Genomic DNA, 21,002 nt, shown 5'->3' with positions numbered 1-21,002 from the left:
TTTTCAGGAAATAAAATGAAAATTTAACCTAGTACAAATATTAGAACGATCAGAAACACGTTTAATATACAGTCACTAATATTTTACGCAGAAAAATATATTTGATATGTAATTACAATCGTTAAAAAGTATCTGTTAGTCGATAACATCTTAAAAATTGCAGCAAACTCGGGAATGTCCCTTTAAGCCCTGTCCCCCATTAACTATCCCCGATCCGCGCCTACTAATAAAATTAATTGTTAAAATAAGAGCACAGTTTTTCAAAGCTTAGATAAATTAACGCTGCTGCAATTTTTAAGATGTTATCGACTAACAGAGACTTTTTAACAATTGTAATTACATATCAAATATATTTTCCTCCATAAAATATTAGTGGCTGTATATTAAACGTGTTTCTGTTCGCTATAATATTTGTACTAGGATAAATTTCATTGTATTTCCTAAATATATATATTTTTTGTACGTACGAAATTATTTGAAGACAAAATCCAGTTTGGGCTTCTAACAAATATTAAGACGACCAGAAACACATTGAATATACACGCACTGCTATTCTAAACAAATATTAAGATACCACATAAACGGAAACATCACTGAATATACACGAACTGCTATTTATCTAAACAATCTCTGCAAAGTGAGAGTTGAAATAAAATAATCATATAATCTAACACAGAAATATGTTATTAGTCCATCTTACAATGCAGCATGGTCATACATGTCCGTTTCAGTCTGAATCACTGCCACTGCTATTATCACCTTTAAGAGCACTGTTTTCCTGGGAATAATACATCCGTCCTGCTTACATTTTGAGTTACGATACATCCTTAGTATTCGTCAGTAAGAGGATACATCCTACGTACTTCGTTGTGGTAGAAAATACATCCTTCGTAGTTTGTCAGTACTATGAGGGCGCCACTTCCAGTGGTAAAGCATCATTCATGCGCAGTCATTAAGAGGACTATCCATGTCCCTGGGAATAAGACATCCATTGGGTTACATTTTTGCTCCAGCCGATACCTCCTGGTACGTCGTCCTGCCATGGTAGGTACTACCCTGTCTGTACTTGCTGTTGTTAAGAATCCCTACTGCTAATCGAAAAGAGTAGCCCATGAAGGGCGGGAGCGGGTTTCGTATCTGTGTCGTCCCTAACCATGTCACGCCGTATAACTGTAAATAAAATGTGTTGAGTGCGTTGTTAAATAAAATATTTCCTGCCTTGTTAGTAAGAGGATACATCCTTCGTATTTGGTCAGGACAAAGATACATTCTTCGTATTTCGTCAGTAAGAGGACTGCCACTTCCCATGATGCTAAATCGCCAGTAAGAGGACTGCCACTTCCTATGATAAACACCTTTCGTGTTTCGTCAGTAAGAGGACTGCCACTTCCTGTGATAAGTCTTTCCTGTTTGGCCAGTAAGAGGACTGCCACTTCCCAGGATGATGCATCCTTCCTACTTCGTCCCTAGCAGGACTGACATTTCTCTCGATAATATATCCTTCCTTCTTCATCAGTAACATGTCTGCCATTTCCCAGGATGATATATCATTCATACTTCGTCCCTAATATGACTGCCATTTCCCAGGATGATACATCTTTGGCACTTCGTGGATAACAGGACATGCCACTCTCAAGACTTTACAAGACAGAGCTTATAGAAAATGTAAACAGTTGTGTGACGTGCACTCACGAATCAGAAACAGAAAGCTGTAATAGTCGAACATATTATACACCATATAATGATTAGAGTTAGCGGCTTTAATACTGGAATTCCTGACTTCTCTCTTTTGCATAGCCATACATAACCTTCTATATTAGGGTGACGGCTTGTAATTTACTGGTGAAGGAAAGCCTATTATTTACATTCCTGTATACTGTATCTAACGATCGTTGACGATTCTTTGCAAGAGAAGATCTTTAATGAAAGCTTCTGTATCTAAACATGTTTTCTTTGTTTCAGGGGATTTCATTTACTTTTTTTCTCTTTTTTTTTTTTGAAAATCATATTTTTATTTATTTATTTTGACAATAGTCATTGTATATTTGCTACAGTATTTAAGAAATAGACCGCGAGTGTAGAATTAACTCGTGTTATTACATTCGTATGGTTCGTATATGTAATGGAGTGGGGAAAAGTAATAAAAAATTTAAATATTAAGTGTATTGCGCTTTTGATATACTAGTAACATAAAATAGGTATTCTGGTGACGGCCGTTAACCAAACTTGGAATATCCAGCGAAACTGCATACACACTCAGAATATCTATCCAAACTCTGCATACACACTCAGAATATCTATCCAAACTCTGCATACACACTCAGAATATCTATCCAAACTCTACATACACACTCAGAATATCTATTCAAACTCTGCATACACACTCAGAATATCTATTCAAACTCTACATACACACTCAGAATATCTATCCAAACTCTGCATACACACTCAGAATATCTATCCAAACTCTGCATACACACTCAGAATATCTATCCAAACTCTGCATACACACTCAGAATATATATCCAAACTCTGCATACACACTCAGAATATCTATCCAAACTCTGCATACACACTCAGAATATCTATCCAAACTCTGCATACACACAAAAATATCTATCCATTCTGCATACACTCTCAATATCTATCCAAACTCTCCATACACATTCAGAATATCTATTGAAACTCTCCATACACACTCAGAATATATATTCAAACTCTGCATACACACTCAGAATATCTAACTAAACTCTGCATTCAAACACAGAATATCTAAATTAAACTCCTTGTACACTTTGCATACACACTCAGAATGTGTAGCTAATCTCTGCATACACTCTTAAAATACTTAATTTCCCCCTATCTACTTCCAAAACGATTTGTGCATGTGTGCGCGGGTGCGTATGTGTGCATCTGTATATGTGTTTATACATATGCGTGTGTGTTTGTATACATGTATGTGTGTGTTCACACATTTTTTGTTTTTTTATATTTAAATTTAATATTCTTACATGTATTTCGAATTTCATCTTGTTTCTTCTCATTACGGGAGCCCCTTCTGTTGAACGCTTTTTGCTGTCCAGCTCCATAATCCAGACAGAGGCGGATATAGGGTGGTCCCAATGACCCGCCCCCCCCCCCCCTAAATTTTGCGACAGTTATAATTTTATTATATATTAATTTTCACCCCCCTCCAAATCTCCGCCAAAGTTCCCTTGGCATTCCGCCTCATGTCATTGCCCCCCCCCCCAATGGATTTTCTGGATCCGCCACTGCCAGTCCTTGTCTCTCCATTCGCAATATGTACTTATATCTTTTTGTCATCCGTACAACAAACCATTCATATCCCATCAACTCTTTTTATGACGTCATTTCTTGCTAAAGAATTGACTTCATTCGAGTGAACATGCACTAAGCACGCGATAATTTGTATTGCACATATGTACAAAAAAAAAAAAAACATTGCATGGTCAGAATTGTCTTTATTACTAAAATAAGATTAAATGGGTATGTAATAAACATCAGTATTACAACCTCCCACCAACCCCCAATGAATTAACAGAAGAAAGAGGAAGCTTACACGACTTATTTTCGATAACAAGAGATTAGTTTACACCTATATTCCGTCCCACAGGGATCGCATTTTTTTTTTCATACTATGAAATTTACTACAATTTATTTATTTCCGAGCCGAATGATTTTCAAATTGTACACACAAATTGTATTTCTTTGTTATTTCCAAAACACTTTTACTTTTACGTCAAACCAAACTGAAATTATTGAGAAAAAAAACATTTTAATAGAATGATGGGACAGACTATATATTTCACAATAAAGTATAACACTTAATTTTACATCTACCCTATAGTTTCTGTGCAACGTATGATAAATAAAGTTACAATTCATTTTACAAAACACAAAATAGTATTAAGTTTTAAACCCATACCAACTCAAATAGCATTTTTAAAAATGTTAATGTAAATACCAAATTGTTATCAATTTGCATGTGTTTATTCTACCGTTTTGATACAGGGATGAAGGCAACTGCTGGAACAGCCCAGGTGAGGCATACACAGTTTAACCTACCTGTGTGTACTGCATTATCACTTACTTCAGTAACAACGCAGGAGACGATGCATCACTTGGCTGTTCTATCATTTTGTCTTCACCCCTGTATTAATTTTTTTTAAATTTAATCTATATACCTTGATGGTAATTTGTTAAAAACAAGAAAACCTTTTTTAATTTTTTTATTTACATGGAATCGGTCAGATCAGGTCATAGGGCTTTACGTGCACATTCAGAGTAAGCTGTTGTAGCGCACGCCTGTCCTGGGCACAAGAGACGGTTTCGGCCGGCTTTTCTGTCCAGTACAGGAAAGGTGGGGGTGGGAAGGAGGAAGAACCGCATGGCAGCACCAGCAGCCCGACCGTGGTCGGTAACAGGCGGGGGGTGGGGGGGGGGGGGGGGGGGGGAGTAATGGTGCTATGGAATTTTGAAGGAGCAAAGTAGTTGCCAAATGGAAAAGGTGCGCAATTTTGATTTAAGGAAGTCTGGCGCAATTTTGAACGGTTGGTTTTGATTTTGGTGAGTCGATAGTAGCTCGTTAATTAGACCTATATGATGCCTAGGTGTCTCCCTAGGTTGCCCATAGGGCCCTTAAAAAGAGCTTGACCGCTTCTGGTCATGGCTTGACAACCCATACATGGAACCATTTTGTACATCATGTTATAAGAGTTGATATGGGTTTAAAACTTAATCATTTGTATTTTTGTACGAGTTTTAGCATTGTTTAGTATATCGTAATATGCCAATTCCTCGGTTCCGTTTTGACGCAAACGTGATTTACTTTGACACCGTGGGACAGGATGAAGTAATATTACTTACATTTATTGCCCAAATTAAAAACAAAACACAAAAACAACTAACAACAACATGACAGCACTGTCACATTTATCACCAATGGCAGAACTGGTTTTATTACACACCAGTGTAAGATATTGCTCATGTCATAACAATCACTCGATATCTAACCAGTGTAATATTGATGTGACGTGAGCGTGACGTAGATCACTTGCTGACCCAATTCGTAAAAAAATAAATAACATGTAGTAGATCTAGACATCTGCTTCTACGTTGCGGTTTGTCTCCAGTTGGTTTGTAATAAATAAAATACGAAACTTGCTTGCCTGTCATACCATTAGTATGAAACTTGTGAACAGTGTTGGTATCTGTCTCGCTTTCGCTCGTCAGATGCCAAAACTGTTCATTCATTTCATAAAAATGGTATGACAGGCAAGCTCGTTTAGTATTCTACAATGTATATGTATTAAACTGCTCTTTCAAATCGGGTTACCTCGAACTCTGACCCACCCAGATGTTGTCTAATATGGTGCTATTTAGATACTAAAGATTTATTTGTTTAACGACCTCACTAGAGCACATTGAACTAAAGAAAGAAAGAAAAACATGTTTTATTTAACGACGCACTCAACACATTTGATTTACGGTTATATGGCGTCGGACATATGGTTTAAGACCACACAGATATTGAGAGAGGAAACCCGCTGTCGCCACTTAATGGGCTACTCTTTTTCGATTAGCAGCAAGGGATCTTCTATATACACCATCCCACAGACAGGGTAGTACATACCACGGCCTTTGATATGCCAGTCATAATGCACTGGCTGGAACGAGAAATAACCAAATGGGTCCATCGACGGGGATCGATCCCAGGCCGACCGCGCACCAAGCGAGCGCCTTACCACTGGGCTACTTTCCGCCCCCCCCCCCAAAAAAAAATTGATATACAGTCTTAGAGAGGAAACCCGCTACATTTTGTTTTCCATTAGTAGCAAGAGATCTTTTATATGCAACACCCCACTTACAGGTTAGCACATGCCACAACCTTTCATATACTAGCACGAGAAATAACCCAATGGGCCCACCGACGAGGATCGATCCTGGACCGACCGCGCATAAAGCGAACGCTTTACCGCTGGGCTACGTGATAACACATACCTGAACCTTTGATATACCAATCGTGGTGCCCTGGGCCATATTTCACAAAACATCGTAAGCCTAGTTTTGCACGTAAACGTAAATCTACGACTAAATCATCATTCTTATTACTATTATAGTGCAAGAAATATATTTTGAAATATTTTATGTTCTTTTGTCCTTAAAATGCTCTACGGGACGAGACGTAGCCCAGTGGTAAAGCGCTCGCTTGATGCGCGGTCTGTTTGGGATCGATCCCCGTCAGTGTGCCCATTGGGCTGTTTCACGCTCCAGCCAGTGCACCACCACTGGCACATCAAAGGTCGTGGTATGTGCTATCATGTCTGTGGGATGGTGCATATAAAACTTCTCTTGCTGCTAATCGAAAAGAGTAGCCCATGAAGTGGCGACGGCGGGTTTGTAAACTATATATCTATGTTGTCCTTAACCGTATGCCCCAATGACTACAGGACCAGAAGTGATGTGTTATACATATGCGTGTGTGTTTGTATACATGTATGTGTGTGTTCACACATTTTTTGTTTTTTTTATATTTAAATTTAATAATTCTTACATGTATTTCGAATTTCATCTTGTTTGCTTCTCATTACGGGAGCCCCTTCTGTTTGAACGCTTTTTTGCTGTCCAGCTCCATAATCCAGACAGAGGCGGATATAGGGTGGTCCCAATGACCCGCCCCCCCCCCCCCCCCCCTAAATTTTGCGACAGTTATAATTTTATTATATATTAATTTTCACCCCCCTCCAAATCTCCGCCAAAAGTTCCCTTGGCATTCCGCCTCATGTCATTGCCCCCCCCCCCCCCATGGATTTTCTGGATCCGCCACTGCCAGTCCTTGTCTCTCCATTCGCAATATGTACTTATATCTTTTTGTCATCCGTACAACAAACCATTCATATCCCATCAACTCTTTTTATGACGTCATTTCTTGCTAAAGAATTGACTTCATTCGAGTGAACATGCACTAAGCACGCGATAATTTGTATTGCACATATGTACAAAAAAAAAAAAAAACATTGCATGGTCAGAATTGTCTTTATTACTAAAATAAGATTAACATGGGTATGTAAATAAACATCAGTATTACAACCTCCCACCAACCCCCAATGAATTAACAGAAGAAAGAGGGAAGCTTACACGACTTATTTTCGATAACAAGAGATTAGTTTACACCTATATTCCGTCCCACAGGGATCGCATTTTTTTTTTTCATACTATGAAAATTTACTACAATTTATTTATTCCGAGCCGAATGATTTTCAAATTGTACACACAAAAATGTATTTCTTTGTTATTTCCAAAACACTTTTACTTTTACGTCAAACCAAACTGAAATTATTGAGAAAAAAAACATGTTAATAGAATGATGGGACAGACTATATATTTCACAATAAAGTATAACACTTAATTTTACATCTACCCTATAGTTTCTGTGCAACGTATGATAAATAAAGTTACAATTCATTTTACAAAACACAAAATAGTATTAAGTTTTAAACCCATACCAACTCAAATAGCATTTTTAAAAATGTTAATGTAAATACCAAATTGTTATCAATTTGCATGTGTTTATTCTACCGTTTTGATACAGGGATGAAGGCAACTGCTGGAACACAGCCCAGGTGAGGCATACACAGTTTAACCTACCTGTGTGTACTGCATTATCACTTACGTCAGTAACAACGCAGGAGACGATGCATCACTTGGCTGTTCTATCATTTTGTCTTCACCCCTGTATTAATTTTTTTAAATTTAATCTATATACCTTGATGGTAATTTGTTAAAAACAAGAAAACCTTTTTTAATTTTTTTATTTACATGGAATCGGTCAGATCAGGTCATAGGGCTTTACGTGCACATTCAGAGTAAGCTGTTGTAGCGCACGCCTGTCCTGGGCACAAGAGACGGTTTTCGCCGGCTTTTCTGTCCAGTACAGGAAAGGTGGGGGTGGGAAGGAGGAAGAACCGCATGGCAGCACCAGCAGCCCGACCGTGGTCGGTAACAGGCGGGGGGTGGGGGGGGGGGGGGGGGGGGGGGGGGGGAGTAATGGTGCTATGGAATTTTGAAGGAGCAAAGTAGTTGCCAAATGGAAAAGGTGCGCAATTTTGATTTAAGGAAGTCTGGCGCAATTTTGAACGGTTGGTTTTGATTTTGGTGAGTCGATAGTAGCTCGTTAATTAGACCTATATGATGCCTAGGTGTCTCCCTAGGTTGCCCATAGGGCACTTAAAAAGAGCTTGACCGCTTCTGGTCATGGCTTGACAACCCATACATGGAACCATTTTGTACATCATGTTATAAGAGTTGATATGGGTTTAAAACTTAATCATTTGTATTTTTTGTACGAGTTTTAGCATTGTTTAGTATATCGTAATATGCCAATTCCTCGGTTCCGTTTTGACGCAAACGTGATTTACTTTGACACCGTGGGACAGGATGAAGTAATATTACTTACATGTATTGCCCAAATTAAAAACAAAACACAAAAACAACTAACAACAACATGACAGCACTGTCACATTTATCACCAATGGCAGAACTGGTTTTATTACACACCAGTGTAAGATATTGCTCATGTCATAACAATCACTCGATATCTAACCAGTGTAATATTGATGTGACGTGAGCGTGACGTAGATCACTTGCTGACCCAATTCGTAAAAAAATAAATAACATGTAGTAGATCTAGACATCTGCTTCTACGTTGCGGTTTGTCTCCAGTTGGTTTGTAATAAATAAAATACGAAACTTGCTTGCCTGTCATACCATTAGTATGAAACTTGTGAACAGTGTTGGTATCTGTCTCGCTTTCGCTCGTCAGATGCCAAAACTGTTCATTCATTTCATAAAAATGGTATGACAGGCAAGCTCGTTTAGTATTCTACATGTATATGTATTAACTGCTCTTTCAAATCGGGTTACCTCGAACTCTGACCCACCCAGATGTTGTCTAATATGGTGCTATTTAGATACTAAAGATTTATTTGTTTAACGACCTCACTAGAGCACATTGAACTAAAGAAAGAAAGAAAAACATGTTTTATTTAACGACGCACTCAACACATTTGATTTACGGTTATATGGCGTCGGACATATGGTTTAAGACCACACAGATATTGAGAGAGGAAACCCGCTGTCGCCACTTAATGGGCTACTCTTTTTCGATTAGCAGCAAGGGATCTTCTATATACACCATCCCACAGACAGGGTAGTACATACCACGGCCTTTGATATGCCAGTCATAATGCACTGGCTGGAACGAGAAATAACCAAATGGGTCCATCGACGGGGATCGATCCCAGGCCGACCGCGCACCAAGCGAGCGCCTTACCACTGGGCTACTTTCCGCCCCCCCCCCCCCAAAAAAAAATTGATATACAGTCTTAGAGAGGAAACCCGCTACATTTTGTTTTCCATTAGTAGCAAGAGATCTTTTATATGCAACACCCCACTTACAGGTTAGCACATGCCACAACCTTTCATATACTAGCACGAGAAATAACCCAATGGGCCCACCGACGAGGATCGATCCTGGACCGACCGCGCATAAAGCGAACGCTTTACCGCTGGGCTACGTGATAACACATACCTGAACCTTTGATATACCAATCGTGGTGCCCTGGGCCATATTTCACAAAACATCGTAAGCCTAGTTTTGCACGTAAACGTAAATCTACGACTAAATCATCATTCTTATTACTATTATAGTGCAAGAAATATATTTTGAAATATTTTATGTTCTTTTGTCCTTAAAATGCTCTACGGGACGAGACGTAGCCCAGTGGTAAAGCGCTCGCTTGATGCGCGGTCTGTTTGGGATCGATCCCCGTCAGTGTGCCCATTGGGCTGTTTCACGCTCCAGCCAGTGCACCACCACTGGCACATCAAAGGTCGTGGTATGTGCTATCATGTCTGTGGGATGGTGCATATAAAAGATCTCTTGCTGCTAATCGAAAAGAGTAGCCCATGAAGTGGCGACGGCGGGTTTCCTCTCTATATATCTGTGTGGTCCTTAACCGTATGCCTGACGCCATATAACCGTAAATAAAATGTGTTGAGTGCGTCGTTAAATAAGATAGTTCCATCCTTCCTTTAAAATGTTCTATCTTCCGTAATGATGTAATTTCCTGCGTGAAATAGATGTCAAACACGTGTAAATAACGCTACAAAAGGCGAAGTGTAATTGGTCGATATTTAAATTGTTATTTATAGATGAAATGTCAACTGGACATGGGAGTCCATGCAATGCTGTTAGATCTACTGGCAGACTCAGTAGAGCTAATTTTAATCAGATTGGGTATAACTGCTAGTTGCTGACGTAAACTTACGATGTTTAGTGAAATAGGCTCCTGGCTGGAACGGGAAATAGCCCAAGGGGCCCAGCGATGGGGATCGATCCCAGACCGAGCGCGTATCAGTCGAGCGCTTTACAACTCGGCAACGTCCAAACCCTATTAGAGAGACAAGGACTGGGAGGTGCAGCTGGACATTAAAGAAGTTGAAAGGTTGAATGGCTTACGATATCGGAGAGAACACGATGAAATTTCTAGGACAGACTGGAAAGGAAAAGGATAAAAGACAGAAAATTTAAAGATGGGGAACTCAAACAGGTCTGAATACACGCACGCACGCACGCACGCACATACGTACGTTCCTACACACACACACACACACACACACAGAGAGAGAGAGAGAGAGAGAGAGAGAGAGAGAGAGAGAGAGAGAGAGAGAGAGAGAGAGAGAGAGAGAGGCAGAGAGAGAGAGAGAGAGACAGAGACACACACACACACACACACACACACACACATACCATGGTGTGGGGTTAGATAGAGTGGCCAGGTATTCTGAGAGTGTTTGCAGATTTTGGTTAGATATGCTGGGTATATTTGTTCAGTATAAAAATACTATTTTTGTTTACCTTATAACAATACCACAAAACCCTGTTTACGTTAAATAAGAGTTCAGATATATATACTGCAAAACAACAAAACCCTATCATTGTTTCTGGTGAAGACAGTTTCGCTTCCAAAGAATTGTCCATAACCGTTAGATGCAGTAAACAGGAACGAAGACAACCTTTTTTCGTTCACCAAAAAAGCGAAACGCAAACTATTGTTAAATAAAAAAGCACCCAGAAACATCTAAATAGAATGCCATGAGTAACTAGTTTTTTTACAATGCGCTCCAAATGGAAGTGGATACGTTTTAAAACAACGAGTTGTATATTAGTGGTTTCTGACGGTTAGGTTTAAATCAATCTTAAACGTCCCAGCTAACATAATAGCGTGTGTATCCGATGAACTTAAACGTCACACAGCAATCAATTTCGGCCGTGCTTATTTATTTCATTGGATGGTATGGCTTTGACGTCTGGGTCATCACCGGGGAACAGCCAATCACATATAAAAAGTCTCACACGCTGTTTCCTCCAACAGAAAATGTGGGGTGGCTTTTTTGTTGTTTTGTTGTTGTGGTTGTTTGTTTGTTTGTTTTTTTGTTTTGTGTGGGGGTTTTTTGTGTGGTTTTTTTTTTTTGGGGGGGGAGATGTTTTTTGTGAGGACTTGGGGGGTGGGGGGGTGGGGTGGGGGATTACTGAGGCGTTACATTAATATAGTGTAGCTTGAGTATGTTGAAACAACACTCATTATCCTATACAAAGGCAAAATTAATTACTTCAAAAAAAAATAGGGGACGGACCATATAGATCCCGTGTATATCGACGACTGTTCAGTTTGACGCATCGTTTGACAACACACCGAGAACTGCTCCCACCAGACGCATACATAAGACGAGGACTTGAATGTGATCTGCGTCTTTGAGTCTCTCGGGGACGTTGTACAGGTCCGAGTTTGCGTCAGGACTCAGTTTGGGCTCGCGACCTTGAGTCGCCCAATACAAAGCTTGCAGATGGCTAGGGAACGCATAGGACGGACAGTTCCCGTTATTGGTGTCGTTTTCAGTGTTCATTCTCGAACTGGATTTGTTAACATCACAGTGAGGTGATGGAATTTTATTCATGTGATCTGAGGTTGTGCTTCTACCAGTGACCGGACAGGTCTGCAGGACACTGGTCAGGGTAGAAGGACAATGGTCATTATTGACGCAATCATCTTCAGGGCAGTTTCCACATAGAGTGTCCCACGTCATCTTGATCTTTTCAGAGGCGTTCATTAATATTTCGTTGCTTTGAGCTGCAAAGAAACAACATATTTCATTTCAACTTATGTTCCTGCTTATAATCCAATTAAGGTATAAGAACGCTGTCCTGGGCACACAGCTCGACTATCTGGGCTGTCTGTCCAGGACAGAGGGTTAGCTCATAGAAATACACATTTCATTTCAACTTATTATCGTGTTTATATTCAATTAAGGTTCAAGTACGTTGTCCTGGACACAAACTTGGGCTATCTGAGCAAGGTGTTGGTGATTAGTTGTTAGTGGTTGTTGAGAGAGAAGTTAGTGTAGTGGTCATACACCTACCCATTGAGTCGTTAAAACTCGCTCTGGGTGGGAGCCGGTACCAGGTTGCGAACCCAGTACCTACCAGTGTTATGTCCGATGGCTTAACCACTAAACCACAGAGGCCGGTAAAATGACAAAGAACAGAATGTTTGGTCAAAGACGCACCAAGTAATTTTCAGTCGCTAATCCTAGATACAGATACGTACCTTGTCCGTTTACTATAAATAGATTTGAGATACAGAAAATACTAGAGCTACAATTCGGCCAACAAAGTCAAATCAATCAAATAGCTCCAAATTATTTCTCGACGAACCATTCCAAATAATGCGCCAAAATTACCTCACGAAATTGCTCATATTAGTTCATCTTTGGACTCAACCGTACGGGACTTTTGAACATTCAAAAGCAACACAGACACCCCCGCCCGACCCTGTTCAGGCTGCTTGTGCTCTATTGCACTTATCAATTCCCAAGCGCGGGCGGTCCCCTCTCCCACCCAACAGCTTTGTTTGAATGTACACTTTAAACCCTGTGATATGACCTGACCTGACCTGACCTGACCTGACCGAAAACACGAGGAATACCAGGAAATCTTTGAGTTTGTCACAACTGATCATCTAAGTTGTAAGTACTATGTAAAGGGGTGGGATTTAGCTCAATCTGTTCGCCTGAGATCCTTGCGTACCAGGATCGAACCACATCGGTGGATACATTCAACTGAACACCACAACTGGTCAACGTATAATATATATGAAGTTGTATTCTGTCCCGGTGTGGATTTATATGTATTATTATGAAGAAAAAAAAAATGTTTGGGGGAAAAAAACACCAAAAACTCGAATAAATATATTTCTAATTTTTAATTGAAAAAAAAAAAAAAAAAAAAATCATTCTTCCACAAATTAACAGTACAACAGCTACATTATGTTTTAACTGCAGCCCTAACCAAGCAAGCGGCGAGATTTAGTTCAGTCAGTTGAGTGCTAGCTCTTTATCAGCTGACACGAATGGCGACGTTCTAAACACCGAAATCATACGCCTTTCGGTTGTTACTTGTATTTCCCACACTTTTAAACACACTGATATGCTAATTATTAGTATTCACTATAACTTAAGAATTTCAGAGTTTAAAAGAGTATCTTTATATAAAAAAAACCCACACAAAATCAAAATAACAACCAAGACTAATTTTTATGTCTTAAAGGTCTTTGAAAGGCGACGTCACTAAATCCCATCAGTTTTAACACATTGCGGGAAATTATAAGCGTTGCCGTATTTCAATTCTGATAAACAAAGCTGGAATGTACGAGTGGGTGACATTATGTAATAAAACAATTATTGACCACATTTCGGGAAATATCATGTTTTATGGACCGAAGAAATTGGTATTGACCTTGGCCGTATAATGCTACTTACCAGGTGATTTCGCATGTAACTCGTATAAATCCACACCGGGACAGAACACAACTTCATATATATTATAGTATAATACTACTTACCTGACGATTTCGCATGTAACTTGTATAAATCCACACCGGGACAGAATACAACTTCATCAAAATTGATTACCTACAATACACAAACACAAAACAATTATAAGTGTACTTAAATTTTAAACCCTTTTCCTAAAAAAAAAAGAGAAACAAATAAAAAAACACAATTATTTTCGTGCTTATATCCAATTAAGGTTCAAGCACCTTTCTCCTGGGCATACACATCAGCCATCTGGGCTGTCTGTCCAGAACTTAAGTTAATGGTTAGTTGTTAGTTAAACTGTTAGATGGGCGTGCGTAATTTGGGCATGCTTCCATCAGAGAACTGTTCAAGCACGCATGTCGTGGGCACAACCTCTGACTTCGCCAGAAAGTTCTGTCCATGAGAGGAAATTGTTAGATGGGTGTGCATCAGCATTTATGAGGTCTGACGATCACCGATTGGTTGGTGATTCGCTAATATCTCGTTCCGTGAAGGCGTGGAGTGGTGGTGGGGGTTGGTTCAGGTACTGTCACTCTGTGATCTTTAAGAACTGACCGATAGTTATTTCACCCTCATCGGTGGTGTCGTGGTTAAGCCATCGGACATAAGGCTGGTAAGTACTGGGTTCGCAGCACGGTACCGGCTCCCACCCAGAGCGAGTTTTTACGACTCAATGGGTAGGTGCAAGACCACTACACCTTCTTTTCTCTGAAATAACCACGAACAACTAACAATTAACCCACTGTCCTGGACAGACAGCCGAGATAGCTGAGGTGTGTGCCCAAGACAGCGTGCTTGAACCTTAATTGGATAAAAGCACAAAAATAAGTCGAAATAAAATGAACATGAAATGTTGAAAGCATGGTCACTTACCTTCAGGATGGAAAGCATACTAGCGATACTCCTATGCCCGCTAAGGGTAAACAAGAGAACCTTGTAGACTCGTCCTCTGGGAAGGAAAAAACAAACAAATATTGATACAGGTCTATAGCCAATGGGGGGTCGGGAGAGAGGTCAGTCGACTCCCCCTACCGGTTTAGTTTTTGAGTAGGTGGTCACGGAAAGGTAACATTTGTCCTCATGGCTAGAAATAATCATTGGGGGTGTTGTGAGTATGACACCACTTGATGACAGTGTTTAAAATGCGTGCGGAAAAAAAATGGCGTCAATTTGTCATGATGGCGTGCATATGGAAGGAAGGAAATGTTTTATTAAACAACGCACTCATCACCTTTTATTTACGGTTATATGGCGTTAGACATATGGTTAAGGACCACACAGATATTGAGAGAGGAACCCCGCTGTCGCCACTTCATAGGCTACTCATTTCGATTAGCAGCATCCCACAGACAGGATAACACATACCACGGCCTTTGATATACCAGTCGTGGTGCACTGGCTGAACGACAAAATACCTCAATGGGCCCACCGACGGGGATCGATCCCAGACCGACCGCGCATCAAGCGATCGCTGTACCGCTGAGCTATGTCCCGCCGTGACTGATGGCGTATGTTTCAGAATTTAACATTCATAACTCGGTGGCTGTTCCAGCTAGGAATGTGTTTTGGTGTCAAACCCTATGTTTGATTTTGGACAAAGAACATGAAAATAAGATAATTTGGTATACATTTTACCCTTATTAAAAACAAATACAAATACTTGGGTTATTTTTTGTTTAAAAATGTCAAAAATGGCCCTCGTTTTTTGCTTTTTTTTCACGAGCTATGTATCCGGTCTCATTTCTCTCCCGTCTGCATAAATTACCATACCTAGGAATTCTACTTTCCTCTAAAAAAGCTTAAATGTTTAAACATAAGCTCATACAGAATCACAAAACAATAAACATTTGGTTTGTAAGTAGATCTCCTGATCCACCAAGATGTGATGTTTGAGCAGCGCTCCTAGACGGGCCTAGAGATCCCTCTGTCTGTCTCATGTTCAACTGTGGTGAACTCATTAAATTCAAATTATTATTGGGGCTCAACTGAACACACTCATACATCCCAATCATACATACAATCTTCACTTCTTGTTTATCTTGAATGAAATTTATTAAAACATATTACCATAGACGTCCAAGCGTTTTCAAACTTACCCAGCTATTAGCGTCTGTCAGTGCTAAATAACTTAATATTCTCGGAAAATATTTATTAAGAGCAAATGCCCTTGGCAATGTTCTTTAATAATAGCCACCCCAGTAAGCCAACAACAATTGTATATTATTTTTCAATACAAAATAAACCATCAGTGTCAAAGTGTTGAAATAACTATTATATTTTGTACATAAATTAACCCATGTACTGAAATAATAATCGGAGTGTTTTCTTGGTTAATTGGTCTTTTCTTTCCGTGGCCTGTACCTGTGGTTCCTGATTGGCAGGTGTATATTTAGACGGTTCCCAGACACTATGTCTAGACACAGTAAAACGACGTGCCTCTTTTATTAAGATCACAGGGTATTGTGTGATAACCGCACGGATATTCCTCACGTAATGGACTTATCAGCCTTCCTGCTTTATTACTGTAAGTAATTCTGTAAAACCCTTGATTAAGTAGACTTTCCCATCTAAAATCACAAAACTGACCAAGTACGTCGTCCCAAAGAAAAGAAAAGTATCACTTGGGTATCGTGAGTGGTCATTTTTGCTCGAACGTACCCTACCAATAGGCCTAATTATGCATTTTTTCTTTGGATTTTTTTAAAAAGAAAAATACTATAACTCCATTTCGTTCTATTGATGCAAAATGAAATATATTTAGTTAAATAGTTTATTATACTATGTCATTTATGTTATTTTACAAGTCATGTTGATGAAAGCGAAGCGCCTTGTCGTAAATTAGAGCGTTTGTTTACACTGTGAAGGAGAGGAGATGGACGGAGCTGACGTCACTTCGCCCCAAGCTATACCACCGGACGTCACAAAAACGAAACGAAATGGCTGTCCCCAGTTGGCAGGAATAATCATATTTTTTTATTAACTATAAAATTACGCATTTTTCATTTGTTAAAGTGTCAGTATGTGTTGGTGGTCCGGGTATGCATCTTTCCAACACAAAAGGCTCTTGTTTGAGTTGATCCTACCTTTAATAATGACATATGTATTAAATATTTATTTATTTATTATTGTTATTATTATTATTATTAGTAGTAGTAGTAGTATTATTCACTCTTCACCATAATCCTTTATATATTTATTATTTTGTTGTACACTGTATTATGATGATAAGTTGTAAAACCTTAACGCAATAAAGAACTGGAACTGCAATTTGTTTAATTGTTGGTTCTGTGTTCGATAGTTTTCCTTCAACGTGGGAAAGACATGGTTACCTGATCTGGGATACCGTTTTGTTAACAGTTTCATTGCATTTATAAAATGTAATTGATAAAGTTAATCCCAACAGTCATTGGTAAAACGTAATTAATTCCAAGCAATGAAAAGTACAGCCTCTAAATTGAAACAAAAATGTCGATACAAACAAATTTAAAAATTCAAAATCCAGTTAAGAAATGACTAAAAATTAAATGGTTGTCTTAAAATATAAGTTAGAATTATTTTTCATCGATAGATTTTTTGCCATTCAAGGAAAAGAAGTATTTGGGTATGACTCAGTACTACTGGAAATTCGTTAAACCGGACACCTATATGAAAAACCACTCTGTCCGTATTAACGTTAGTGTGCATTTCAATACTGTGCGTGACCTTTTAAAACAATGCACCCTCTCTCTGTGAATACTGTAGTCTGGAGGAATTACCACTTGGGTGTGCAACATTTGGTGCATAGTTGTTCTCTGCCGATTCTGACTCTGTAGGGGTCCACATCGATAATCCACCGAGTGCCACCCGGGCGCCCTTGAGGAATTTGAAAAATCCAAGATGGTGGCCAAGATGGTGGCCAAATCAGGGAAACGCCATAGATTGCTTATAACTTGACAGAGAACAACATTATTGAATCAACCCAATGGTTTTAGGAGCCAAGGAAAACACTGATGACAGCAAAATTCAGATTTTATGAATGGGTTACGTAAATACAAGATGGTCGCTAATATGGCGGTCGAAATTGAGAAATTGGCAAATGTTGCACACTTCGACCCCAAATTGGTATTTGGCAACTGGACTGTAGCTTGCCCTTTTTAAACGTTGCACAACCTCCTACAAAAATCCTACTAGTTAATGACTCACTTAATAGTAGCTGCCTCCTCCTCTGATTTCTCTAAGAACCACTCAACACATTGCTGCAATTGAAATCATGAATAATATACAATAATATTGCATCAATGGAACCTTGTTTCTGCCGTGGGTGGCAGTTGGCTCGCAGAGGACTAGGCAGCGAGTGATATATTGCATCACCATTTGCAAACAGGCATCTGAGAATTGAAAATCTGCGCGACCTATTTATTGGTTACGCAGAAATAAATCTATGTAACCCATTTCCTTTTTGCGTAACCAGTTATATCCAGGTAAATGGTGATCCGAATTTCGCGCGAACAAAATATAAAGTTAAGTAAAATGATCGTTCTCGCAATTTTCAGAGGCATTGGAAATTAGCACAGTCTCAACCGAAAGAAAGTCCATTATGCAGCCAGGTTGCACCAGTAAAAGTACTTTTATGAGAGAAGTCTGTTTGAAGTTATACATAGAGAATAATACATGAGTGGCCATTTATCTCACAACGAGTTGTTTTAACATGTATCTAACGAGCGAAAGCGAGTTTGATACGTTTTTAAACAACGAGTTGTGAAATAAATGGTATCTAACGGAACGAATGTATTAATCTATTTCTTACATATCCTCAAGGTTTCAAGCAAATTTTAACAAGTTATTTACAGCTGTTGCACTTGTAGCTGACTTACGCGTCACAGACCCATGATTGTCAGGTTAACTATACGTCACAGTGTAATTGATTTTCACAGCGTTTTTTTTTTATTGGACATATGACATTGGCGACCTGGAAATCACCTAGGAGCAGCCAGTCGTTTGTCTTGAAACTTTTAACACACGTACTCGTGTAAACAACTATACTCTTCAAAAAAAGAAACGCAAAAGGGTACAAATGGGTTATAACTCCGATTTTATGTTTCCTACCGGTTCATGCTTTGTGAATATAAGGTCATTGCATGTCCCAAACACATTCCCACGGTTACATTCGATAAAACGCAGCTACTGTACAATAAAGTTCCAAAATGTGAATATTCGCAAAAACGCAGCCACGTGCAAACCATGTCACCACTGCACGTGCGTTGTCTGCACGTGCAACATGAACACCGACAGTATAAAAGTGCAGGGTGTTCGCTTGCCTGGCCTCTGTATCTGGCCGACAGTTGACAATCCAGGACATGCCACGTCTCAGTGAACCGCAGAGAAACAATGCCATCGGCCGACTAGACGCAGGCGAATCCAGAACGGCCGTTGCCAGGGCATTCCATGTGTCCCCAAGCACCATCTCCAGACTGTGGGACCGTTACCAGCAACATGGATCAACACGTGACCTCCCTAGATCCGGTCGACCACGGGTCACTACCCTCGGGCAGGACCGCTACATCCGGGTACGCCACCTTCGGGAACGATTGACTACTGCCACCTCCACAGCCGCAGCAATACCAGGTTTGCGCAGGATATCCGACCAGACCGTACGGAACCGCCTACGTGAGGTAGGAATTCGTGCCAGACGTCCAGTTCGAGGTGTCATCTTAACGCCACAACACCGTCGACTCCGACTGCAGTGGTGCCAGATTCATCGACAATGGCCTCAACTGCGATGGAGACAGGTGTGGTTCAGTGACGAGTCCCGATTTCTGCTCCGACGTCATGATGGAAGATGTCGCGTGTATAGGCGTCGTGGTGAACGTTATGCGGCAAACTGCGTGCAGGAAGTGGACAGATTCGGCGGGGGTAGTGTCATGGTGTGGGCAGCCATCTCACACACTGGCAGAACTGACCTGGTCCACGTGCAGGGCAACCTGAATGCACAGGGCTACATTGACCAGATCCTCCGGCCACACATCGTTCCAGTTATGGCCAACGCCAACGCAGTGTTCCAACATGACAACGCCAGGCCTCACACAGCACGTCTCACAACGGCTTTCCTACAGAACAACAACATTAATGTCCTTCCTTGGCCATCGATATCACCGGATTTGAACCCAATTGAGCATCTATGGGACGAGTTGGACCGACGCCTCCGACAGCGACAACCACAGCCCCAGACCCTGCCCGAGCTGGCAGCAGCCTTGCAGGCCGAGTGGGCCACCATCCCCCGGGACGTCATCCGTACTCTGGTTGCTTTAATGGGCAGGCGGTGCCAGGCAGTTGTCAACACACGCGGAGGCCACACCCGGTATTGACTCCAGATGACCTTGACCTTGGTGGTGTGTCCTATCACTTACTCACAATGGACTAGAGTGAATTGTGAACAATCCTGCAACATTTGGTAATTATCGGACTCACCATTCAATAATTAAATCAATTCTCCAAATGTTACGACAATGTGGTTTTGCGTTTCTTCTTTTGAAGAGTATATGTTATAAAAAATAACACATGCTGTTCTCACCAACGGGTGTGTAAGAACAACCTTTTGTACAAGATGATTATAGGATTAGTTTTATGACAGAAATATGATCATATCATTCTGGGAATCTGTTCAGATCAAATAAAAGCAAATGTTAGTCAGTAGCATTGCCATTTCGTCTGACCAGCCAAAACACTGCAGCCATATACAGACATTTCGTGATAAATTTGCTTGAAATAAAATTGCGTTGGCTCATACATTATGATATCTACAATAGAAAACTCGTGGTGGATTTCAAATTACATTGCACAGAGAGAGAGAGAGAGAGAGAGAGAGAGAGAGAGAGAGAGAGAGAGAGAGAGAGAGAGAGAGAGAGAGAGAGAGAGAGAGAAAATGAGGTCCAAAGTTTGTTTTGTTTAACGACACCACTAGAGCACATGAATTAATTAATCATCGGCTATTGAATGCCAACCATTTTGTAATTCTGAACCGCTACATTTTTCCTAATGCAGTAAGATATCTCTTATATGTACTT

At 40.1% G+C, this 21,002-nt stretch overlaps 1 protein-coding gene across 1 annotated transcript in view; it reads right to left on the bottom strand.

The window, feature by feature from the left end:
* Nucleotides 1-10,339: 10,339 nt before the first annotated feature.
* The window catches only part of LOC121387081 (folylpolyglutamate synthase, mitochondrial-like), a 37,272-nt gene continuing 26,609 nt past the window's right edge, over nucleotides 10,340-21,002 (bottom strand). Inside the window, exons 11-14 of the mRNA XM_041518103.1 lie at nucleotides 18,142-18,194; nucleotides 14,833-14,908; nucleotides 13,983-14,052; nucleotides 10,340-12,212 (exon numbers count right to left, since the gene is read on the bottom strand). Of these exons, the coding sequence (XP_041374037.1) occupies nucleotides 11,749-12,212; nucleotides 13,983-14,052; nucleotides 14,833-14,908; nucleotides 18,142-18,194 (663 nt within the window). The 3' untranslated portion in view covers nucleotides 10,340-11,748. The remainder of the gene's footprint in view (nucleotides 12,213-13,982; nucleotides 14,053-14,832; nucleotides 14,909-18,141; nucleotides 18,195-21,002) is intronic.

Source organism: Gigantopelta aegis, chromosome 13, assembly GCF_016097555.1.
Source record: "Gigantopelta aegis isolate Gae_Host chromosome 13, Gae_host_genome, whole genome shotgun sequence".
NCBI lineage: Eukaryota > Metazoa > Mollusca > Gastropoda > Neomphalida > Peltospiridae > Gigantopelta > Gigantopelta aegis.
This window is presented reverse-complemented; position numbering and strand designations above follow the sequence as displayed.